Source organism: Patagioenas fasciata, chromosome 11 (assembly GCF_037038585.1).
Source record: "Patagioenas fasciata isolate bPatFas1 chromosome 11, bPatFas1.hap1, whole genome shotgun sequence".
Lineage (NCBI taxonomy): Eukaryota > Metazoa > Chordata > Aves > Columbiformes > Columbidae > Patagioenas > Patagioenas fasciata.
The window spans coordinates 22,133,210-22,159,844 of record NC_092530.1 but is presented as its reverse complement, the minus strand read 5'-3'; the positions used below and the strand labels follow the sequence as shown (position 1 = coordinate 22,159,844).

Below are 26,635 nucleotides of genomic sequence, written 5' to 3'. Positions count from 1 at the left end.
GGGGGTCCTTCTTGTGTGTCTGGGGTATGTCCAGCAAAACCAGAAAACTGAGTAAATGAACAACAGCAATATTGTAAAGGTCTCTGATGATGAAAGGTTAATTTCTTTATGTGCTGAGGTAGAAAGTAGCCCACTAATGTACTAAAAATTATGAAGGGATAATACAAACAACTCAGTCCAAATGCTGTATTATTTAAGCAGTGAGAATTATAAGTGTGGGAGTTTAGACCTATTGTGCTTTACATCTCTGCCTGTGTTGTAAAAGTAGGTTATTAGTAAATCACTGAACCATATAGAATTGTATTTTGGAGGTATCATATTATAACCCCAGTGATAAGCCAGCCTATACATTATTTGATGGTTAGGTTACAAGCCCTTTTGATATAATTCACATGAATTATTTAAAAATATATAAATCATCTTTCTGTCTGCAGAAATAATTCAACCCTTTGCATTTTTGGCAGGTATCACTAGTGACTGCAGCTGCCGGGAGTAGGGAAGGTGAATCTCTTAAAAGATTGTTTTTTTTTTTAAGCACACTTTAACTATGTAAATGTGATTACACTCATATTATTTAGTAGTTTCCATTTTCACAATGGAGTGCAAACATTAATTACTTCTCACAGTTGTAATCACTGCTGTTTTACAAAATAGGAAATTGGATATAGTGCTTTGCTCATTTTAGTATGTGCAGCTCCCCAAAGGGTGTGCCTGAGAAATGAGGTTGTTTTGAAAAGATTTGTCCCAGGCCAGGCTGGGAATCGCCAGGCTTGCAGTGCCCTGACCCCACATTGCGCTGGCTGATTTGAAAGGTCAGGTGAGGCTGTGTCCACACCAGAAAAAGGCATCTAGACCATAACTTGGCAAACCTCTTCCCTCTTTATCAATAATGTTAAGGTTTTGGTGACAACAATCATGAAAGATGGGCTCTGCTGCAAAGACATAGTGTCTTATTTTCTGTATAATTACCTCTCTGTCTAGACAGGTCCTTGCAATCTGAATGTTGGGTAGGCAGCTGGTTGGTTTAAGCTAGACTTTTATAATTCATTTTGGAGTGAGTTTAGCAAGCTTGCTTTTAAAAGGAATGTCATAGGCTGGCAACTCCTGTCTTCTCTCATCTGAGAAAATTGTGAAAGATGACTGTGCTCCTTGATGAGATGAGATGAGATGTGTCAACAGCAGAGGCCACCTCGGTCCCAGCCCATGCTGGTGCCCACCACAGTGACCCACCCAGGGTACAGGCAGGCAGGAAAATGCCTCTGGCTGGTGTTTGTGGTGGTTTCTATGCCCAAAAAGAGGGGCACAAGAATCAGGTACATGGAGAGAAGAGGTGGCCGGGCAGTCTCAGCCCTCTGGATAAACACCAGGACTGGAGCCATGGGGGCAACGTGGAGGAACGATGATCTCTTCCTGAGGGATTTCTGCCTCTGAGGCCAGCAAAACTCCTTCTCTGTTTGAACTCACCTGTGTTTAGGAAAACAGGACCTCATACACCCCTGTTTATATTTGAAGAATAAGAAGCTTCTTTATCACATTTCCTGCTAGCAAAAATAGTCTCTGTAGTATAATAGTTAGACTAGCCAAGCTGACCATAAACAATAAATGTTGTAGCCCTGGATGATTTAAATCACTGTTGTGAATGTGCATTACCCTATGCTGACCTGCTCACAGTTTTCTGATAAAGCTTCATGTAGATCTGTAAGGAGTTTTGCAAAAGCTGGTGGCATTCTGAGGGACCTGGGGGTTCAACCTGGAGGGACAGAGGCTGAGGGAAGACCTTCTTGCTCTCTGCAACTGTCTGAAAGGAGGTTGTAGCATGGAGGGTGTTGGTCTCTTCTCCCAGGTAACAAGTGACAGGACAAGAGGAAATGGCCTCAAGTTGCACAGGGAAGGTATAGATTGGATATTAGGAAAAATTTCTTCCCAGAAAGGCTTGTCAGGCATTGGAACAGGCTGCCCAGGGAAGTGGTGGAGTCACCATCCCTGGAGGTGTTTAAAAGATGAGTAGACATGATGATTAGAGACATGGTTTAGAGGTGGACTTGGCAGTGCTGGGTTAACAGTTGGATTTGGTTATCTTAAAGGTCTTTTCCAACCTAAACAATTCAGTGATTCTATTCTGCTCATGCAAAGTGTTATTTAATAGATGGGAATTTATGCCAACGCTGTCTGAAATGTTTTCTAGTCCAAGCCTAATTAAATTTCCACAGGAAACCTATTGCCAATCAAACATCCCTGATTTGTTCAGACTTCTGATGCTTTGCTTCGTTTCAGACAGTTGTGTGAAAGACCAGCAGCAGCCCAGGTAGCAACACCTATTAGTAAGTTGGCTGCGCTTCCCATTACCAGATACTATTTTCAGCTGCTCTGCACTTTGTCAGAATTTAAGATTTAAAATCTGTAAGTTTTCCATTTCAGGCTGAAGTTTGTGAGGAAGTTTTAGGTGTATCACTGCAATTATTTCCAAGAATTACACTTGGAAAATGCTTGGGTTTTTATTCAGTGAGAGCCTTGGGATGGGACTTTCTTATGTCTCCATAATATCTGATACAAGATTTTCATTTGCTGTGAGTTCAGTATGTACTTTTGCCCTTGCTGTGGAAAAAAAAAAAAAAGGGCAAAGCATGAGCTTCTGTAAATCTCTTTGCAGATATCCAATAAAAACATATTAGGGTTGGCAGATAGGTTTTTCCCCAAATGCATTTGCCTTGAGCAAAGAACTAGGCAGGAGTTGTTCTTTCTTTTTTTTTCCTTTTTTTTTTCTTCCCCTCACCCTCTCCAGGGGGCAATCAGGGAAAATGGGATTTTTTAATTATTTTTTCTTTGTGTGGAAATTGACTGACCAAATAAATCTTTACTGCTTTTATTAATTTGCGCAGATGGGAAGATGCATCCCTGTTTACCGGCTGCCTCTCTCACTGGTTACCCAGCAGCACTGATGAATGACAGAGAGGATTTCTCTCCCAAAACACAAGACTAGAGGATTTGTGTATATCCTGTGCTGCTGGCTCCAGTGTAGGATGCTTCATTCTTCCATTCATCACACAACAAAGAAACACCAAGTCCCTCGGAGGAATCCTCTCCAGACCCCTGTTGCAAACTCTGCATCTAGATGCAGTTTTGTGGGTTTGCAGGGCAGGCTTCAGCACTCCCTCCAGCACAGGACTTGCCGTTATCCTCCTGCCACATCCCCTCCCTGAGGGTCCTTCCCCAGCTTCAACCTAGGCAGCTTTAAAAATCAGTGATTTAAAGCCCACAGAAGAGGAGCTGGCGTCAGGCAGGGGTGAAGCAGGGATCATATCTGACTACAGCAACGGTGTGTTTTACCTCTGCTCACAGTGTGAATATTTGGGCTGTCTAGTTAGGCTCTCAGAGAATGCCAATTTGTCAGCGGCAGCTGTAGGAGCTTGATGGTGGAAGAACAAAGTGGGAATTCATAATGTGCATATAATTGTAAAGAGAAGGATTTTGTTAGTGAGAGATCAGCGGTGGTGCGGAGTAATAATCATCTTAAAGGGTGACTCTCTAGAATTAGTTGTTATTTTGTTTGAGTCCTTTGAAATCATTTCCATACTATATAATTATCTTAAATTTTAAGTGCTTCCTGCAGTGATAATGTGTGCATTTTTTGCATTCTTATGTAAATGCTTTAGCAGTTCCCAGTGTAGAATTGGAAATGTCATTCAAAAACAGGTAATGGCTTTGCAAAATCTAAGGGAATAAATTAATCTTTTTCTTCCACATCATTTTACAGTTTGTGTTCTGTGCTTGCGTAGCTGTGTTTTCAGCTCTGACAGAAGCCGTCTTTCAATAACAAACATCCAGTAATGGGATACGCTGAAGCAAAGAACTGAATTTCACCAATCTTAAAAAGACAAGAGACCAGCAGCCAAGCTGTTATATCCTATCGAAAGAAAACAATTACTCTGTACACTCAATTAATCTGCACTCAGACATTCTAGGCAAAGCCAGTTAGGAATAATTATAAAAACATTCCGTTGTACTGAAAGACCAGGGATCCCTGGTAAGACGATGGTTTTTACGTGGTGCTACTGAGTCAAAGAAACACAAGTAGCTGGTCCCTCTGAGCACCTGTGGACGTGGTGAAGGGCTGGGGTTGGGATCAAGGGCGTCGGGTGTTGCTCCTGAAGGTTTCCTGCACATCACGTACACCAGAGATCGGTCTCTGCCAGTCTGGGCACCTGGAACTCTGCCAGCCCCAGTCTGGTGGACACTGCTTCCAGTTTAGCAAAACACCAACTCACCTGGCACAGACTAAAATCCCAAATCTGGGGAAGAGTTAGTTACCTGTTGAGCTACAGGTGCTGCTGTACCTATGGCTAATTTTGCAAATGCAACCGCAATGCCTAAAGCAATATTTGTTGTTCAGTCTGACTCCCCCGAAGGTGCCATGTAGGAGCAAGAAGTGATATCGACAGGTTGCTCTGGGGAGTACATTTGCCTGTTCAGACAGTAGATTATTTTCAAAGAGGGAGAAAAAATAACAAACCTACATCTTCCCCAAGAGGAGAGTGTCAAGCTTGTGATACAAGGGACTCATTTAAACTGTAAAGCTAGTAATGGTGGAGGTTGTATTTGAACTAAAGAAACAAGGCAAGGCTTCTGCATTGTACAGAACTATGATGATTTAAATATGAAGTTTAAAAGGCACTGTATTTCACTAAAAACCTAGGGCTGAGATTTCAAAGTAGACTGAGAGTTCAGCCACATACCTTGTACTAGTTTCAAAGAAGGAATTTGTCTACCTCTGCTGAGCTGTTTTGAAAATTGACATAAATTCTTACATATCGTTTGCTTTTAATAATTTAAAGCTCAGTTCTGGAGCACTAACTCAGGCAAAGTCGTGATTCATTTCAGTGGGAGCTTTGCCAAAATAAGACTGTAAGGTTTGGGGGCTGTTCCAGTGAAGGGGAAAGAAATCCCTGTAAATATTGCAAAGCAAAAACTGTATCTCAGATATACCCAAGGTAATTTCTTTCCATTTCAGCAGTCAGATTGCTGATGCCAAGGCTGATCTGGGGCACACTTTCCCTGACTTGAATGAGAGCAGAACTGAAATCTTCTTCTATACAATAGTTGGCATTAAAACTCACTCAACCCATCTCAGATTGTGACAGGCAACAGCAACTTGGGACCACCTGGGGACAGCCTGTGCTGCTCTGCTGAGCCACAGCATCCTGGGATGGACCAGTCCTGGGACACTGAACTTGTTCTCACCGTGCTCAGAAAGGATGAGAGGCTTTAGCAGAGCTGTGTCTGTGATGTAGGATCTACCTTTCCTTATCCTCTCCAGGGGTAATTTATCCCAACTATGCTCATTGAGGACAGGAAAAACCCAGACTGACCCAGCTCCTAACTTTGGTGTTTCTTTTAAGTGCCCAAAAGTAGATGAGATGAATCAGAGGCTGGACTTGCACATGCAGACCCAGATTTGGACTCAGATCCTCAGGGATATTTAAACAGAGGAATCCCATTTATTTCATCAGCAGTCTTTATTTCACTGGTAGAATTTAAATGGCATTTAGTTAGCCCATTTAGTTTACACAGCCTTAGCCTCAAAACCCTCAAAGCCCGAAGATGCATGAGGAGTCTTGCTTGCCTGCAGGAAAAGTGTTTCTGAACTTGCCAGCCCATATTCCTTGTGCAGACTTCAGAAGGCAGGCGACAGGATTCATCAGCATTTCCCCTGAATCCTCAGCTGGCTCTGTCTTCTTCCCTTAGCCTTTTTCACTGCTTGTTAGGTTATACTAACAACATGTAGCCCTGGACAGGGAAATGGAAGATCAACCAGTGGGTAAATTGAAAGATGATCACTTTTTCTGATGGACAACCTCACCTTTATACTTTCAATTGCAGGGTGGTTTAGGTCTCTGCCTGGCTGGCTGCAGCCAGCTATTATTTGCTGGCTTGGAAACAGATAACCAGATTTTTGTAAGCAGAATCAATCCAAGGCAGTTTAGATTCTCAAAAAAAAAACCCACCAAAAAACGACAACCGTAGTTTTCAAACTGAGCCTTGGCCTTAGCTTTCAGATTCCTCCTTGCAATGCAATGCAATGCAAGGCATCTGTTAGTCTAGTGCCAGATGTTCTTTGTTTTAACTATGCTTGAAAGTGCTTTTTGTAGCATAGATACAAGGTTTGTTTTTAAAATCAAGGTGCTCACACTGTTCAACTTTTTGTATGATTCAGGGACAAAGATTTCCCTGCATCGGAACCATCTGAATCCTTGCAGGGAGCTCCCTGTCTGTTCAACAGGTAGCAGTGACAGAGAAACTGAGACGTTAAATGTTCCTGGACTCAAATCTGAGAGACTTGGTGGTGCACAAGTGTAAGCCAGGGAGTGGTCATATCTATGTTTGAATTTAGTTTTGTTTGCTACTTTTTTTTCTCTGTGAGGTAACTCAGAATGGCAACAGCTCTCCTGTCGAAATACCGTAATATAGAGGTCTGCAGTGTTTGGCTCATGGAACAACTGTTCCACACTGTTCCCAGAAATCTGTGATTGCACTCCAGGCTATCTTAGGTTAGGGTTTTAAATTGCACCTCCTAGAGACATTTGGGTGTCTTCCAAGTTTAAATTAGCTTTCTAAGTGTTTTACCAGGGACCTGTGTCTCCTCTTCTGCTTAGACAATAGCAGCGTGGTGTCTCCCAAAAGTCTGGCTCCAGACTAATCTGTTACACAGCCCAGGGGCAGCAGGGAGTCATAAAACAGCCAAATGACAGACCCTCCCAAAGTCCATATCACTGTGTGAGGAAAAAAAACAGAGATTTATAAGCTTATCTCTGTGCTCAAGCTGTCTCTTGGAAGGACATGGGTTCCTATTAGACTGTGTATTTGTTTTAGAGAAAACTTCCCATAAATCACTGAAAAGAATGCATGTATTCTTGACTTCATTAGGACAGTTGCTGGAGGACTGTTAAGAGGACATTTATTACGCAACCCGGTCTCTAGATGTTAATGGCGTAGCAATATCATGAAGTGAAGTATTAGAAAAGTTTGTTTCCTTCTGAACTAAGCAGCTTGCTTGGGGGCCCTGTTTAGAACTACCGTAAAACCCAGAGAAACTGTATTTTGGAGGCAGTTTGATGTGGTCTGTTTCAGTGGGGTTTCCCTGTGGCTCTGCCTGGGCTGGTTTCCGAGGGGCTGATGAGACGTTGAAGTGGCTGTTTGCTGCTGTCCCCCGCTGTCTGGCTGTTCCGCGGGGTGCACTGAGGCTTTGCTGGAGAAGTGCAGTTTGGTTCCAGCACTGACTGTACCATGAAGCCTCCCATTTCTTAAAGTACATGGTGCCAACTTGCTTGTTAGAGCAATACAACATTTTAAATGCTAGTGAGTGTCTTCCCTGAATTACCCAGCAGCATGTATGTGCTCCTGTTACCTGTTCCTGTTGCAGAGGTGGTTTGGCTCTGCTCTGCTGCACAGTTTTTCACGTGCAAGGTGCTGGAAAACTTCCCCAAACTTGAATTTCTGTTAATTTACCCCTCGAACTGTTGCTTATGAGAAACGCATATATGTCATTTAGAGAGAGAAATTTAGCCAGTTATCTGCATAAGAGTTCCTTCTTAAGTGGGGCCTTTACCTGCTGAAGTAAATGTTTTCAGCCACTCAGCATCAACTCTCAAATAAAGGGTCACTCTTACATCTGCTCTTCCTTGTATAATCCTTGATTATCTTGTTTTTAAAAGTTTTTGCCATCTGAAATCTCTTAAATCCCTCAATTAGCCTGTTGTCTAATACAAACATCCCTCTGAGATCGTCTTAGCAGCATATGTTCAATAGCATAATTTAGAGAACCATGAGCACGGAGGAATTCCGAAGAGCATCGCTGCTCTATATCAAGAAGCAGGGTTTGGCTGCCAGTAATGCCCTGGCACTGTCAAAACAACTGAGGTTTGAAAAACGTCCATCTGTGGCATTCATGAATAAATGGATTGCAGTAAATCAAGCTCATTTGAAAAGGTCTCATTACCATTTGGTCATACAGAGATGCTGGTTTGGTCAGGGTGGAGCTAGCCAGCTCCTTGAACCTGTGACATTCCCATTATTATTAAGCTTGATCTTTTTTTATTTGCACCTCATAGTAAGCAAGTAAGCTGAATTAATAGTGACAAATATTAAATGGCCTTGACTTCTTAAAGCAAGTCATATGTGTTTCTTTGCAGTCTACATAAACGTTAGAAAGCTAATCAAAATTCAGTAAAGGCATGGGTAGTATTTTCCTTGATTATAATACATTTTCGGTTGGGTCCTGAAAGTGGTACTGCTTTTGTTCAGTGTGTTGAGCTGCTTAACTTTCTGAACACTGACATTATCCATGTTAAAAATTAAGCTTGCAGCGTAGTGCTTTGCAGAATAAAAACCTAATTAATAGGCTTATTAGTTTGGTATTAATTTTATTTTTAGTATATAATGCCAGTCCAAAGACTACAGTGCATTTAGTACTTTATAGAGGTTTACAGTGGGTTCCTAAAACGTGTTGGGTAGTATTGGTACAGGTGAGGCACCTTTACAGCAGTGATTCCAGCCCAGGCAGTGCAGGGGGACAGTCTGGGGAGAGAACAGCAGCCACCTAACTGCACACAAGGAATAACAGCAGCCAGGACAAACGCCTTTGCCGAGAACTCCTACATAAAAGGACAGTATTGAATGCCAAAGTATCGGCTAATCCATAACGCCATAAATATGCATCCACATTAATAAAATATACAGGCCAAATGGCAGGGCTGTCCTTTCGTGCAGAACAGACTCTAAGCTGACAGTGAAGCAAGGACCTGTTTGATGTAATGTGGCATTATTTCTTCTCCTGCAGCTCATGCTGTTATTTATCTTCCACTTGCAGCTTCTCGCAGTCAGTGAGCAGAGACAATTTCTAGCGTGCAGAAAAAAGAGCTCGTTCAGCAGCATCTGTCTCTAAGCGCTTCCTCTGGGGTGAACCCCATCTTTCTTGTTTAATGTCAGTAAGGAGGCTGCTGGTAGTTTAGGGAGGTCCAAGCTGAGCTGAGGCTGTGCTTGGGAGAGCTACCTGCCCAGCTTTTAGGTGGAAGAGCACTGCCTCTATGAGTTTGCCATCACAGACATAGAGTGGCACCTCACCAAAGCGGTAAAGGACAAGGAGATCACTTTCACATCCATTTACCCATCGCAACTCACAGCAGTTGTACAGACAGGTTTTCAGCCAGGTTGCAGGTTACCACAGAAACAGCATTCCTCGTTATCCCCTATTCCCATGGGAAGGACTGTAGCCCTTGTTTTGACTGTTGTTCATTCAGTTGCCTGTTCCCTAAAAAAGAGAAACCTTTGCATGCTTTCCTTTTTTCCATAGAATTTTAGGAGCATCCGCTGCTAAAAGGGTCATGTCCCTGCTTGTAATTAAACAGACAGATTTAGAGCCTGCTGCAAACACTGATTAGATTATTGGTTTTTTTGCACTTTAAGATAAATTCGCATGAATTCATGGGTGACAGTCTGAAGGAGATCTCTTCCATCTCCTTATACCCCAGGGCTGATGTCCTGTTTCTAGGATACAACAGTAAATCCCACACTCTTCTAATTAGCCCTGCTACTTCTGCAGAGCCTGTCTGGGGAGCTCCCTGGTGTTAGGAGACCTGTGACCACAAAGCTGTCAGGGGAGTGTCTGGTGATGCCGTACTCCAGCATCACTGCCCATCCTCTTTGCCAAGGCCAGGGATGCCCCGGCGTAGCTGTTGCTGCCTTCTGAACCCCATCCCAGCTTACCTGTATCCTGCAGCCTACAGAACTGCAAGCAGCATTTTGGGATGGTAGAGCCAAGGCACTTGATGTGGCAGCAAGAAGGTTATGCTGCCCTTCTTGCTTTTCACTCCCAGGTGGTGGTTTAACAAATGTCAGCCAAACCACCTTGTTCCAGGAGCAAATTAACCCACGGCCACTGCCCTGTGCTCTGCAACCCCAGCAGCAGCCGAGTGGGTTTCCCCTGGTGCCGCTGATCATGTAGACAAATACAAGAGTAATTGTGTGAAAGGGCTACTGGGACAGGAATGTGTTTTCTTTCTCAGCTGCTCTTGCCAGCTCACAGACGTCTGCCCCTCACAGCGGCTGGGCTGTGACAAAGCCATGTCTCTTCATGCCACACTCCTCTGCCTGATGGAGTGACTTTTCCTGCGTGCGTTCTGGCTGCAGCTTGTTGCTCACTTGATGGAAGATACCTGGCTTTGCATGGTTTCTCTGTCCCTGAGGTGACATACAATGCTAAAGGGAGAGCTGACAGATGAATAGCAACTCTAAGGAACAAGCCACAAGTAGTTCACTCCAAACAAAGCAGCTGCAGTGTTTCCTAAGGCTCAGGCTCCTCTTCTTAGTCTTTCAGCATCTCATACCACTGGTCATGTTCAGTGAAAAGCAATGGTCTCAGCACTTGGCCATTAAAATTAGTAGGATGCAGGGTTGTCTTTAACTTAAAGTGGAACATGGGCCCCATACTTTAAAAGGAGTTTTCCAACTAAGATATATCCTTTTTCAAAGTAATGCATGACACACTTAAACTGAGGACATTCTGCACAACAGCTGTGTCAGAGAGATTTGACAATACCAGGATTTGATGTCAGTTATAACTGCTAGAAATCTGATTGCAATGGCTGGAAGGTTATCTGTATAATAATGGGTATGTTATAAAATAGGTTGCTTAGCATCTTTGGGGCTCTCTGCTCTAGTTCTGGGGAAGAAAGCTGTCCTATCTGCCTTTTGCTTCCTTCTCCCTTCCTTTAATTTTTAAGCTTGGATACACTGACTGATCGGGGGATCAGAAATACCATAAAATTGGGTGGTATTTATCAGAGAAATGACTTGAAAGATAGGGAACTTTTGTATGAATATAGTGAGACTGAACAGCGAAGACCATTTTACTTTGTCATAAGACAAATGACTGAAAATATCTTACCTCCATTATGCAACTCCATGGTACAGCCTCTTTTTAAATGTTGTGTTTCAGTTCTGGAAATGACAGAGGGAAAAAAAATTGAAAGGATTCGGTGAAGGGTAATGAAAATGATTAGAGGCACAGAGAACCTTTCATATGAGGAGAGATTTAAAAAGATTAAGCCTGCTTAGTTAAGACAAGAGATGAATAAGCAGAGACATGATGGAGAGATGTGGAGTAATGAATGGCACAGAAGAGGCACGCTGGGTACTTCTATGTGCTGTTTTCTAAAATTAAAGCTGAAAGAAGAAAGCTGAAAAAAAAAAATAAGACAAGGAATTTGCTTACAATAAAAAACAACAATGGGCACATTTAAACTCTGTTTTCTGCAGTACTGACTTCACCCGTGGAAGCTACTGTTGCAGGGAACGGAGATAATGAGCTTAGGAAAATTATGAAAAAGAATGATGGCTTTGGGGAGAATCATGAGCCCATCGAGAGGAAAAGGGAGCTCTCCAGTAGCTTTGAATGGGAGCAGGATTGACCAGCTGGCATGATCCACCAGCGTCTTGAATGAACCACCAGCCCAAATGAGCTCTGGGTACTGTTGTTGTCTCAAAAACAGAGTTCTGTCATGCAGCGTGAAAAAAAAAAAAGCCAAATTGTAGCACACAGAGATGAGATATTGTTTATTACAGAGTTGCACAAACCTGGATGCTGGAATAAAGCCTGCATGCCAGAAAGAAAAGTAACAGCCTTTATATACAAAATGTTATCATTACATTTGCACCTTAAACAGCCAATTGGTTACACATTTGCATATTGGTTACATATTCATTTTGGTGTATAATGAGCAACATTAATCTAAAGAACACTTCATCCAGCAATCTCAAGATATGTGTTAAAGCAAGACTCAACTAATTGTGCAGGCTTCAAGACGTCTAAAGCTGCAATGCCAGTCTCTCTGATTAGGTGTTTTGCAGGTCACCCTTATCTTTGTTAAATGATTGGACTGACTAAAACTGAAAGGATATATGTATCCTTAGGCTAGCAATTGCAGCCAGGATTAGTGCTGTTAGGTGGTAAAGACAACACTGGTACAGTAGGCACAGCTACACCTGCACTGGGTACAGGTAGTTACCCACTTCAGCTGCCTTCAATTTTCTTTTTCCAGGTTGAACAGGCATGACCTTTCCCACCATGTGTTGAGAGAGCACATATTTTCCAACATCCCTGTTTTCAGTAATGTCCATGTAGGTCATGTATTGAGGCAGCTCTTGCTTTTCAGTTGACCTGCTTGGAGGGTAACTCTTGGTGCTCAGCCAGGAGGGTTTTGTTCCTCTGCTTGACTCAGTGACATGGGAGGAAGGATCGTGAGAAGTTGTAGTGCATCAGATCTAAGGTCCAGCAAGTTCAGCATCCAAAGATGTTCAGAGGCACATATTTAGGTAAGAATGTGAGATTAGAGTGCAGAAGTATAGGGAAAACCTGCAGGATACTTCCATCCCATTTTTATTGGGGCTGAGGATTATCTCAGCCAGTGCCTAAAGTGGTGTTAACCAGTCCTTGACCAAACCTGGAAGTGCATGAGTCATGGAGTTTTATTAGGCAATATAACCTTTGGTTGGATATTGAGAAAGTTATTATATATATAGATATATCATTTATTTTAAACCCCAAACCCGTGCTTACACTAGTAGAGAAGATCTCTCTCCAAAGAGGCTTAATTGCAGATTAATATATAGGTTTTCCTTTACGGATTTAGAAGCAATAAAAGGACTTTTGTATATGTGAAACAATAAAAATTAAATATTATTTTTAAAAGTTTCTAGGTAATAACAGGATTGTATCATATATGTTGATCTTCTCAGTTAGTCAAGTTTGGAGTCCTCAGACAACCTGTGAGGCGCTTATTGCTTGATGAACATTTCCAAGTTTCACAAACCAGGCAATTTTTAAAGACTAGATTCTTTCTTTTATATTATGAGAATTTCACTGATTTTCAACTAGGACTGGAAAGTCTAGTGCCCTAAAGCCACTGAAATTTGAAAAGGGTAGGTGCAAGCATTAGAAGGTATTAAAATATTTATAAACGACTTGATCATTCAGACAATTGCAGAGGTTTCTCTGTGTGATGCTTCCAGGATCATCAGGGGTGCACAAGATGCAGAGAGAAGCATTTGGGGGCAAAGTAGATCTTCTCTCTTTTGAATTCATACCAAGTAAATTATGTCTCGTAACTTTGTGGGTCAGATTAGGAAAGGGGCCTGTGTTTGCCATCTGTGAGGTGTTCTCCTGGGCATCTCACAGAACTTTTAAACCACATTGCAGGCTTTCTCCAACATAATTAATTTCCTCTGCGGTAATCAGAAGACTGCCTTCTTTCTGTATGTATCATGTGTTAGTTCTCTTGGCCCAATTAAGGAGTGCTTTACTTAATCAACACAGTTGTAGAAGTGAAGCATCACCAGAAGACAGGGGAACAATAACATGATCATGTTTAATTCCTATTTCAATTAAATTTCAGTACTGTTTACAGTCACTGAAGTTCTTCCCCTGGGGTCATCGGCAGTACATCCATTCCGTGGGCAGTGCATGCTGAGAGGTGACACACCAAGCTTTATATAGGAATTTATTGATATGCCTAAATGCCACTTAAAAATCTGGGCAAAGATGACTTGGACAAGTTTTCACAACGGAGTCACTGATAAGGCTAGAAAAAGAGTAATGAACAGAACTTAAACCTCTAAATCTCTGTATTTGCAATTACTATGTTTTCTGCTTCAGTTCACTGTGTGCGTTTTTTCCCTGAGTCTGTGCATTTGGTTTGCTGTGCAAAGGAACAATGTCAAGGGAATAATTACAGGATCTTTTCAATGCTTTTCTCATAGATTCAGAGAATACTCAGTGACAACCTGCAATCTTACTCTGGAGATGCTGGATATCCAGCTGCTTCCTTGGGCTCCATTTTACTCTTTCTGGAAGCTTTATCCTAAATAAATGCACACCCCTGACAGTTTGTGTTTCACTTGATAAATTTCTGCTCATTGCACTATCCCAGGCAGTTCCATCCTATGGAGTTGTTTGGGATCATCTTCCAGGAAAATTATGCATTTTATCACTCCTGCCAGTAGGTATGTTTACTGATGGAAGATTTTAGTGTATTTTTCTATATAATTTTGAATTTAATTTCTTCTTTACATGGTCACATGGCTGGTATTTATGCCTTCAGATTTTAGTGAACTCAAGGGGAATTATAGCCTTCCACAAATTCCTGTTTAGCAGTAGGGTTTTTTGTTGATGTTGTTCAAGCAGCAATTAGATGAGCTTTACAGCACCTCCTGAGGGCTTTGGGCTACCTACGGTGTCTTTGTGAGAACTCACTTGGAATAGACATAGCCAAAAATGAAGCTCTTCACTGCACCTGTCTTCAAAAGTCCACACAGCTTCTTGATGAACATGTCTTTTGCTGTGACTGTTGTGTATGGTTGTGATTACATGATCAAACAGTCTTCCTAATTACAGTCTCACAAGACCGATTACATATTCATATATTGTGAGTTGCTTCCTCTGAAATCACTAGGATTCCTCAAAATTGGTAAATTTAAGCAAAATGGACAATGTTACAGGACTGGAGCCTGTCTGTGGAACTGTAATATATCTGATCCAGAATAAATTGCTTCAAGATAATTGGAAGTTTTCATTGCCAAAGAAAATGGCTTCTGGTGGCTTCACAAAATACCAGTTTCTTCTGAGTCTTCTCACATCGGTGATCTAAAAGCTGTTATATCTGATAATGTTTAAGCTGAATTATTTGCATCTTGTGCTGTTGATATGGCTGCACATTACAGGGTGATGATCCAGAGGATACACCCTAGAACTTCACATGCCAAGATGGAGAAAATCAATCTCTGTTAATAAAAAAAGGCAGGCTCGGTGGTGCAGAAAATCACTACTCTGGAGCCTTAAAGAGACTCCTTCAAAAATTCATTATTATAGAATGGAATCTTTGGCTACATTGTAGTCCTGAAAGAAATCAGGATATGGAAGAAAAAAAAAAAAAATCAAATTTTCTTTAAGCAGAGAAATTAAAGAGTAAATCCCATAAGAAGACATAGTCATTGATCACATGGAACATAATTATATTGTCAATATGTAAGAAAGTTTTCCAGGTTTCCCAAGTACCAAACACTTTTCCCAAATACTTTTCAAAGGCTGTTTGTTTGTTTGTTTTCTTCTTGATTATTCATGCTCCTAGCACTAAATCCATCTGAATAAAATTTCTGATTGTTGTGGTCAACTGCTGTAGGGTAGCCACAGGACGTTCAGCCTCTAGTGATATACAGACATCTAACAAACTCAGTTTTGACCTGATGACTTAAACTTAATACTCCCCAAAATATGCTGATGGCATCCACAATGCAAATAGAGTGTGCAGTAAATAACAGAGAGCCAATATCTTTGCTCTCATGTGTGCACTGTGCCTACAGCCATCCTGACGAAAAGCTTTTATAACATGACAGAAAACTGAAGACACTAAATACCTTTCTATAAAGCAGATTTCCCATTTTCTGTTTATGGGAAGTCTGAATTATTGTATCATGATATTTTGGGGACCAGAAGAATTAATATACAGTCCTGCAGTGCATGTGGGTGTGATGGCTGATAATTTGGATGGTCTTTGGCTTGAAACACAGCTTCACTTATACTCACAGTATTTTAGCTTTTAGCTGTAGCATACCCATAATGCAGTATTTGTTTGAAAGAGACTGGATTGTTTTAGATGTAATCTAGTCAGGTGCCTGGAAATACAGCCACTCTAAGAGTGTGCTACAAGGCCTTTCCACCATGTTATCATACACAAAATTATTATTTTTAAATTATTTTGCACATATTGAATGCAGCTGCAGATCTATTCATGAAGAAACATTTCAGCAGTTCAGCTGATCAGCTTAAAACCAAGAAGAAGCTCCTGACAGTTCATCTTCTTGCTTACTTAAGCATGGCTGAGTCATGACTAAAGTGAACCCAGCATTTATTTATTTATTCATTCATTCCTTCTTTCATTCATCGTTAGGTGCTTGTGTGAGGGGCTTGGGTGAGTGCAATTTATTCATGTAGGTGCCACCTTCCCTGACTTCTGAGGTAAGGTGAGCCTGAAACACTATTTTACACAAATACCCGTTTTTCATGTTTTGCATAGCAATATATTCATAACATTGGACTTCTCAGAACTCATTTGAATTATTTCCGTTGCAAAGATGGACAAAGAGGACAGCTGAGAGACAAGGAAAAAACTGGCCTTAGAATTCAACACATTTGTATTTATAAATTTTCAACAGGAGCTGGAAAAGATCAGTTTTAATTGAGGCACTCAGCTCTCTCCCAGCTGTAACTTGCACTTCCTCAGTACATTATTAAATAATTTACCAGCAAATATAACATAATGGCCATTTTGCACTTGCTGCTCTGCACTGTACTTTGGACCGATGTGCTGACAGTAGCCCTGTCTGTACCCAATTGGTTTCACACATGGACTTGCCCAGCTCAGAAAAGTACGTTTTAATTGTAATACCCCAAATCAGGGGCACATTTGCTAGCATTCTTAATTCAGAACTTCCCTCTGCAGTTCTCCTCCCCGACTCTTTAATGAGTGGGAAAGACGCACGTCTGATTAAACTAAAGGCGAATGATGGGTGGAACAAACACTTGCACAAAGCTGCTTAGTATTCAGGAGCAAGCAGAGCACTTCAGCTTCTGCAAACAGCTCATGGGGGATCAACTTTTATTTGGCAAAGAGGATGCCTTTCCCACTGTGCAGCACCTTTCTGAAGCTGCAGATGCAGCTGAGGAATTAAGCAGATGTCAGCCAAGACAAAGGAGTTCAAATCTCTGCCAAGCCAGTCAGGTGAATGAGGTGGTCTGCTTTGGTGTCGGAAGGGAATTGGACGTGGTAACTGAGCACGTTATACAGAAGTGTCTTTGTTTCCATACCCTGCTGTCATGAGACATCATTGCCATGGTAGTTTTTGCCAAATGGTGCGGTGCTCCAGGGAGGCGATTGCTGTCTGGGATGCTCACGGGGATACCTGGTGTGCACCATGGGGCTGGTGTCTGGCTGCACACACACTCAACTGCAAACTTGCTCACAGCCGCACAGCACTTATACCACGGCTTGTTATCACAAGCCTTACAGCTGAGGAAAAAATCAAGGGTAAAGGAGTTTTTTAGTGTCCTTCTGTCTCCCCATTGTTTTTCACCCTCTGTTTCAAGGGACACTGCAGGCTGTTGGCTCCTGCTGCTCATACTGAGGTTAAGTTGCTTCCTAAGAGAGACAGAGTAAATGTTGTGGTTCTGTTTGCAATCTGACCCTCTGCCGCTGTGTACAAGCAGGCCTTTTGTACCCCAAACAGCTCCAAATTACTGTACATAAACCATAATTTTCCGGTGGGATCACTGTAGTTTTCCATTTTGCTGCTAATTGGATGATACACTTGCAATAGCCTTTGTTAACACGGCTAGCGCTGGGCAGGGCACAGTGATGGAAGGCTTTTATTTAGAAATCATGCAAAACTGCAGTGACTGTCCCCACTTGACAGCAATTGAATCCAAACATCAATTAACTAAATAACAGACAATTAGCTTGAAGAAAAAAAGAAGAAAATTGCTTACTTCACATTCTTTGTTGAAGAAAATACCAATCAGAGGATGGGAGGATTTTTTTTTTTCTCCTAAGAGAAGGCAAAATGGCAAAAGATGCTCAGAAAATGCACTGTGTTTGTGGTTTTTATTTTTTAGTACTGTCTTTTTCTCACATAAGAAGATTTGAAGAACTAGATAAGAATATCTTAAGCTCCCGAGACATGCAATTTCCTTTGTTTGTTTGTTTTTTTAAATCAAAATTGCAGTCACTATGCAAACACGTTTTTTCTCCTTTCGCCCTGCTGTAGGATACTTTAAGCACAAGGGCAGCTCCACTGATGCTGGCTGCCTTCACAAGGAAGGACGAGCAAACAGTGGGCTGTTGTGCAGTGCAACGAAAGGACTGTGATATTAACATTTGCATCACCAGACCAAGCCCTTCTTCTTTCGTATTTTGTGGCCTTTTAGGGATCCATAGGCAAGGTGTCGTCAGAACTTGTGACGTTAAAGAACCTGAAGCACTCAGAGGCCTTAGGAAGCAGCTGAGTGATGTTGTCAGGACTGGTGTTTCATGTCTGGATCTTTTTTTGAATCTGGGCAATATTGCCAAAAGGTGATGATTCAGCCACGACCATTGCACAGGGAGAGTCAGCCACACCACTGGCAGGAAGAAAAAGGCTCCCTCCTAGTTTATTGCTCTTTATTTTAAGTATTAGCTCAATACCATCTTGCCAAAAGAAGTAGTACAAGTCAACATGAAGAATAAAGCTCAATCCTATCAAATTTCAGCTGTGGTAGAGCAGAGGCTGATGTCTGCAGAGGGTCTCTGACAGCTGGGCTTTCGATGGGTGATGCACTGGGCAGAGAAAGAGCGTAGATCAGACTGAAAAGGCAGCTGCTACAAGCTGACTTAATATCACGCAATAAGAGGTGACCATTTACTCGTGGCATCCTGGCTTTGAATATTTATTGCACTTTCCTCATAAGCAGTTAAAGCCAGCAGTTACTGCAAAAAGGCATTACGTGGCCTTGCCTTTCACCTGGGGGCTGGACTGCTGCCGGTCCCTTGGGGTTGACATCAAGGCTGCAGCTGCCTCGTGTCCATTAGTTGCATCAATCAATAATTCTTTACTTACACTTTTTACTCGTTGTTCAAAAAGGATTTTATTATGCTACTTTGAGCTGCTCACAGCATCATTTCACAGGTTTCAAATTGTGTTACTCTTTTGTTAATACTTTCAGGACCTGTGTTTCATAATTGGATAATGGAGGGTGAGAGTCTTTTAACCATCAGGAAAGCAATGAATATTGGATGCTTTTTCATTAACTGATGTGAGATTCAGTACTGCAGATATTGATCTGTTACTTTCTTACAGGAACATTTTACACCTGAATGCAAGTTCAAAGAATCAGTATTTGAAAACTACTATGTGACATATTCTTCAATGATCTACAGACAGCAACAGTCTGGCCGGGGTTGGTATTTGGGTCTTAACAAAGAAGGAGAAATAATGAAAGGAAACCACGTGAAGAAAAATAAACCTGCAGCACACTTTCTTCCAAAACCATTAAAAGGTAATTGCTTGAGTTTGTTCCATCTAGCTGAACTGACATTGACTTGTGTCAGAGATGTTTGATTGCTGTGCATACATATTTGAAGGGTTCAGCTACTTATATAACTGAAGCATGATGTTCTGCAACACGTTAATATAACCAGAGCTGCTTTTTTTAGGTTTCTCTACATCACTGCTACATTTCTCTAATCTAACCAAGTACACCTATTAGGTTATTTGTGCCCAAAGTCCATGCGGTCTTCATTATAGGTAGTGAAAGCTCTACCTGGAATGGACCAAACATCTGCTCATAGGCCATTAGCGTCTTGCTGTATAGCTTGTCAATCTGTGCTTCATATTACAGGATGTCTGTTTGTCTGCTTTCACCTGGGATAAAGCTCTAATGCGCAGTGCTTATTAAACTGCAATTAATGTGGTATCAGCATGTGGCATTGAAAGTAATAATACATGTGGCACGTGTACACGCTGTGTATTAAAAGCCAAGACCTAGAGTCATCCCAGTTAACTGAAGCCTCTGAATCAGGAGTGTGGTCAGACTTTGCTCCTCTTTGGTCAATGCAGAGAGATATCTCAGTCGATGTCTGAGGTGTTCTTTTACTCCAGAAGAACCACCTACCTCTCTTTCTGGGTTATGCTGTTAAGTAGCCTTTCAAGACAGTGCCATTTTAAAATCAGAGAGGTTACCTCAAAGGTGCATAGCCATCAGTGGAAGCTGGATTAGTCTGGCAGTCTACGTTTAGGACTGGGTTTCAGGCAACTTATGTCAAGGTTGATTCTCACTTCTAATGTGTGTGAAAACAAAGGAAACAAATGACTAAAAATTAAATTTCACACCCATGTGCTTAGGCTACGTATACAAGTAACAGATCAAATCACAGCTGTTGACAGTGTTACTCCACTATTAATAAGGAAATGTGGATTTTTATCAGCTTAGGTCTATCTTGCAGAGTTTTCTAAGTGCAGGTGGGTGGATGACTGTGTTTTTTCCCTTCTCTAAAATGTCATTCCCCTGAGGAGTAGCTCAGAGGTTCTTAGGGAGTGCTTGAAATGGAAGAGGTCTCCTTGCCATGTTTCTTTCATTCACTCCTTACATTGCATATTGCTGAATGAAAAATCCCAATGCTTTGCAGCTGGGCTTTGCAGGAACAGAGTGAGTAGCCTGTAAGACGTGCTGATGTGTTGCCTCTCTTTTGCTTTGCAGTGGCCATGTACAAAGAGCCTTCTCTCCATGATCTCACAGAGTTCTCCAGATCTGGAAGTGGGACCCCAACAAAGAGCAGAAGTGTTTCAGGAGTGCTAAATGGGGGTAAATCCATGAGCCAAAACGAGTCAACGTAGCCAGGTTCAGGCAAGCCAAGTGCTCTCTAAACAGAACCTTACCTCTGGATGCAGTTGAATTCTTACTAGCAGTCTTTCATCCAAACGTTCAATTGCCCAGGACAAGCCACTGAACTTGCATAGGTCACTCGTTTATCAGCCATTAGATCTACTGGTTGTCAAAGGATATACCCCAATAATGTAGAATATGCTTGTGCATATCACAAGGCACTTGGATAGCCAGCAAACATAACTGCGGAATAAATCTCGGAGAAGAAATGTCCAGCTCTTTCTCTCTCTCTCTTTTTCTCTCTCTCTTTCTCTCTCTCCCCTATGCTTTGTGGAATACGAAACAGAAAACATTTCACTGCATTTACTGCTGATAAGCATTTGCTTTCCAACTCAGAAAAAGACCACTTTTGCTCTTCAAAGGAAATTTTAATGCTTGTATGTTTTATAGGGGCAAACAAAAAACAAATATGTAAACTCCGTTGTTTCCTTGGCTTACTGTTTTATATCTAAGGCTTGATAAAAAAATGGAATAGTGCAACTTTTTGATTTCTGAACTCCAATGGGTCTTTAAAGCTATGTCTTTAAAAAATTATTAAAAATTCAGGGTTGGAACTGAGAGTTATTGTCTCAGGCTCAAGCAAACAGTGTTCTTGTAGTTTTAAACACAATGAAATATAAATTTTTATAGATTTGTAGTTTCTGGTAAAGTTCTTGTGCTAACCCCAGTCTGTAGGAATTGAGTTGTTTTGTTATCCCAAGTGGAAGTTAACAGAAAGGGATAAAATTATCCTCCAGTGTAGATTTCTCTTAATTCCATTTTGTGTGTCATGTTAAACTATTGTTGTGGCTTCTTTTCTAAAGACAGAAACTGTGGAATTAAGGTGACTTAATTTTTTTATAAGAAACGTCTTATTTGTAAAAGTCCTTCTTTCACTGTAACGGGCACGTGAATATTGTGTAGGAGGAAGTGTTAGGACAGGTTACCCCTAAACAACATATACTTATACATGCTATTGGAAACAATTGTTTAAAAAAAATGTAGTTAGGTTTCCATTTAGGTCATCATGATGTCTGTTGCATGGGAGAAAGTTGGAATATTGGCATAGAGTTGCATGATGTGTAAGATTTTGTGCATTAATCATTGTTGGATTCTGTGCTCCAAAACTGACATAGTTCTGTACAGGCAGCTTTCTGCCTCGTACAAAAGAGTTGTTTATTATTTGTTGTATACACAACCATGCACTGAATAAACTATTTATATTAAGATGTACTTTTTAAAAAAAGCTTGTTTGATTATATGATGTACATCCATGATTAATTTCAAGGGAAAGGGTTGGCAGTTAAATTATAAAGTTATAAAAGATACTGTAATTAATGTTCAAAATCTTTCTGTGTAATGGGTTATTCCCTTGTAGCGCCGTACACTATACAAATGAGAACAGGTTCCTTCTTTTGGATCTTGTTAGAACTGGTCTTACAATGCCCAGCCGAGATACTCAAAACATAGTGATGATTAAGTGCCACAAAGTCTTGGTAACGACCCCTCTGCTGTGCGCTGCTGGAGCGCCAGTGAATCATGCTCCTTTGCTTTGAGCTTCTCTGGTTCCTCCATGTCTGACCTCCCCAGTAGACTCCCTTGGTGCAGCACAAAGTGCCACCTCACAGCACAACCTCCCCAGAGCCCTCAGTACAGGGGTGACCCAAAGAGGTGCGGTGAGCCAAGCACTGCTCGTGCCAGGATGGCACCGTGAGGATGCTCGGAATTGCTGTGCATCACTGCAGGTACATTTTAGCGATCAGCTTTATCTGGTCTCGAGGAAAAAAGGCTCCCATGCCTCCTGCCTTGGTGCACATGTTCTGGAGGGAAAAAATGTCCCTCTCTCCTGCCTTTTCTCTCCAAAAACTTCAGTGAGAACTTTTCTCATCTATAACATCCAGACAGCTCTGACAGGTGAGCTTCATTCATCAAGGTGTTTTGAGAAGTCCTAGGAGGAACACGTTATCACCACAGGTGGCTGACAAACCTGTTCTGGGAGGGAATAATGGAAATAGAGGCAAAAAGTTACCTATAAATGCTAGCCTGAAATTAATAATATCAGGTATTTTGCTGTCTGCTCTGTGTCCCTTCGACCTCACCAAGCTGGAATTAGCCCTCAGACCAGGCTGGGACAATGACTTTTTTAAAAAGGTTGAAGCTGAGAGAGGAGGGAAGGAGATTATGTTTCAGATCAAGCCCCTAAACCGGTTGGTTTGTGGCAAATAGTAGGCAAAGAGCTCTGGCTTGCTGAGCTCTCATATTGGAGCAGTGTTGCCCTCCCAAAACCCACCATCTTGATGGCCTTCAGAGGGCCAGGGGGTCCTTAGCTCACTGCTTTCCAAAGGCTGAAGAAAGTAGGAGCACTACCAGTGCCATAGAAATCCTTACAAATTTAAGATGCGGCTCTGATTGCGCCAGAGGTTTTTGATAACTAACTCAGCGAGTCTGGAGCATCTGTTCCCTTCAACTTAATATGCTATGCCCTCATGGAACATTTCTCTTAAACCTCCCAACCCCAAATATCAGACCTATTGAGGTGTATGTTCCAAAAAAGGAATCCGAGTGCCTTAGGAACATAAAACCTGGTTAAAAATATGCATGTTTGTAGCAAAGGTAGTTCAATACAGAGTGTTAGCTATCCTAAAGATAACTGGAAGTCTGCTGCTTTGCTTTATAGCTGCAATCTTACTGTTATTCCCCATCCCCAATACCTCCAAACTTGAAGGTCATCTGTAGCGGGAAAAAAGTGCTCATCTCCAAAATTACCCATTCTGAGGTTTGTAGTCTGACCCATCATCTCTCATATTGACATTGGCATCAGCTGTGTGTTCACTGCCAAGTCCCTAGTTTCAAAGGTTTCTAATATACCAAGCTAACAAAAGCCACCCTTGGATTGAGATGAGAAGAGACACATAGTGATAGATGAGCCATAAATAGCCATTTCTGATAATCATGTTAAATTTTTGACAAACCTGGTCCAACAGTATTTTTTTCTTTCAGAGTATCTTGGACTGAACAAGGAATAGTCTTGATAGAGTCCTGATAGCAGTCAAAAGCTCATCTACACTATGATTAAAGTTTGGAGGTGGCTGGGAGTTATTCCCTGGGTTTTACATTTGGAGCCATAGATTGGGATTTAATAAGAAGAAATAGAGCTAAAGAGAGTTCGGAGACAATGAAGTGAAGGTGATACTCTGACCCAGTCAGGAAAGTCCCTTAGGTAGACAAGAATGGGGCTTCAGCAGAGGACTTAAGAATTCTGCTAGATGTTGGAAAAATGTCCATACTGATGGTTATTGATCAAGAGAAAACTTATAACCACTGGTAAACCCACTTTGCTTTGCCCCATGTACAGTGGCGAAGTGCAGTAAAGATGCACACCTCGAGTAAGGGCAAAGCCCAGGGGCTGGTACAAAACCAACCCCTTTGCTGCTTGTGAGCCACTAACCATCTGCAGCAGGCTTGGTCTCAGGCCCTTCTTTTATTGCCAGTGTGATGGCTGATGCCTTTCACCTGCCATTTCTCTTGTCCCTGCCTCTCCACCGATGCTGCCCACACGCGGTGCGGCAATATCGCAGGCCTGGAGTTGGTTCAGGAGGTGCAAAACTGGCACAGCCACTTTGTGATTCACCTGAGCGCCACTTCGCAAAGCCCTGAGCCACCACAGGGGCTGTGCAAAGTTGTTATGAAAGGCTGACAAATACTACCTGCCAACCCAAAAGAAAACAGGTCACCTATGAAATTGTGAGGAATACTGCTAGGAGCACAACTATTATGAGGCAAAATTGCTGCCTTTTTGTGATCCACCTGTCAGAGTTGCTTTCTCAAAGGTCTCTGAAGGGGGCTCAAGCATCGCCTGCTTGGCCTGGTTTTGCCATGAGGGAGGGTGGGAAGAGCTCTTCTCTGTACCACAGAGATCTTTCTTTTTCTTTTAATTTCCTTCATGCTACCTCATAGCATGGTTGTATCTCTGTAGCCACTTGCTCAGCCGTGTTCATTGCTGGCACGATCGAAGACATTTCCCTACTTGGGGCAAATATCTCCATGTTACCCCAGGCAAGAACGGTGCCCCTTCTGCAGCACCGTCTCATGTCCCCACCCGCTGGTTTCCAGCCCAAGGGCCAGGTTTTCCAGTGGGAAAAAAGACGGTGTAATGAGCTCAGGGATGCTGTGGTAAGCCAGGCCTCTCCTCAGCTGAGCACCAGCATGAGAGCCAGGTCTGGCAGAGCTTTGCTGTGTCTTGAGTATCTCTGTGCAGAGACCAGAGCCAGGTCTAACAGGTTTAAATGTCTCGCTGACATATCTGTGACCAGGACACTTTTGCAGGACAGAATCTGTATGTAACAATCTCCTGTCTTCTAATAAACAATTCTCTCTAAAACAGACTCCCTCTCGTCTGGGCTTTGATTTTTAACACTGCGGATACTTAAGGGCTCTCCACTCCACCACCAGTGCACTACACCATTGCTTAGCTTTCCTTGGGACATAGACCCTTCTGTATCAATATGCTCCTTTTCTTGTGTCTTCCTGAACCAGAGTGGGGGCAACTTGAATGGCCAAGACGAGACCATCACAGGTGCATCCTTCAGTTTGCTGTAGCCTCAACATGGTCCATGGCAGACAGAGCAGGTGTGATGCATCCAGCTCAGAGAATGGCTGCTCTAAATATTGGAGCTCAGTTTCCTATACAATGTAAGACCAAAACAAAAACTACCATGGTTTTGTCTGACTTTAGTTCTGCAAAAATTACATGAAAGACTAGTAGAAAGTCTATTTAAAATAAATACACTTCTTAAGAAAAAGCCCTACCATGTGATTAACCCTGAATAACACCAGCTTTGGGCTTTTTTCAGCTCTTTTGGGGGTAGTTGTTCATGACAATTTAAAATTCCCAATTCACAGGGTAAATCTTTAAGAAACCTTCTCCCCTGGCATGAGGGAGCAGAGATGTGGGGCAGTGCCCTTTCCTGGGCAGGCTGGCACCAACGTTCCTGCATTTTGGAGAGCAAGGTCCTGAAACAAGCTGGGTTTTCTGGTGCATGATGGCTTTTATTGCTGATATGCCCCAGTAGCAGAGCTTACCCTGCTTTGGGAACATGCCATGTCAGTTTGGAGGACACTCCATCACCCTGCCCTTCTGCAGCTCCTCTCATGGGGAAGTTTAAATATTAAAGGAAAACCTAAATTTGAAACACGTTTTACACTAATCAGAGAAATTGAAGTAATAAATTATTCCATCTCATCAGGAGCTGGAAGACAGTTTATAGAGTTCCCTTCAAAGATCGTTATTAACAATTTGGAAGTTAAGATTCTTAAATACCATGTTTGTAAAATTATTTTCAAGCACCTGTAGGCCTAACTTTTTTTCCACACATGTGTTTGGCACGTCTCACCTAAATTCAACAACTGGAGGGGCAGGATGGATTTCTCAGCATCACACATTGTCACACTCCTTTTCTGAGCTTGTCACCTTGCTGAGGACAGGTTCACGGGTCCATCTTCCACCAAGGGCCATCATACATGTATGGAGGAAGAGTTGTCCCTGTCCTGGCTTTCGTGGTGCACAGAGACAAGATGTTGAGTGGGGCTGATCTGAGCTGTTGATGGCGTATTTTAGGGGACACAGCAAACACGTAGCTCCCTTTGCTCCTGCATAGAGATCTCTCAGCTCAGAGTGTGCTCCCAGAGGAGCCTGGGGTGAACTGAGAGGCTTTGCAGAGAAAATAACTGCTCAGGCACTGGCAGCAAAACACTGCTTGCTGTGGCTGAACAGCCGTGGCAGCAGCAGCGCTGAGAGAACAATGGCTAGTGCCTGTTAAAATTAATTCATTAGTTAATAGACTGCAAAGCTCTGAAAAGTAATTTGTCATGGTTTGTCACCCACACCTTAAAGAAAACCAAGGCACAAACAAAAGCCCTGTTGAACCAAACCACTGCCACACATTGAGTTTAGCAGGGCTCAGCTCATACCCACACACACAACCAGTACAGCAAAATAATAACCCTCTGTTGTGGGTGTCTCAAGGCCTGATCCTAACCTCAGTTGCGAAATACACCAGGGACTGTGGTAAGTCCAATGCTGATTTGAAGTACCTTTATCTAGATCAGCAATTCACCCAATTGTTGAAGGACCAG

At 42.1% G+C, this 26,635-nt stretch overlaps 1 protein-coding gene across 5 annotated transcripts in view; it reads left to right on the top strand.

Moving 5' to 3' along the window:
• Positions 1-24,885, top strand: part of FGF13 (fibroblast growth factor 13) — a 239,802-nt gene extending 214,917 nt beyond the window's left edge. For all 5 annotated transcript variants that reach the window (XM_071813567.1, XM_071813568.1, XM_065846350.2 and 2 more), the window contains 2 exons: positions 18,937-19,135; positions 20,336-24,885. In XM_071813567.1, the coding sequence (XP_071669668.1) occupies positions 18,937-19,135; positions 20,336-20,472 (336 nt within the window). In that variant the 3' untranslated portion in view covers positions 20,473-24,885. The remainder of the gene's footprint in view (positions 1-18,936; positions 19,136-20,335) is intronic.
• Positions 24,886-26,635: the final 1,750 nt, after the last annotated feature.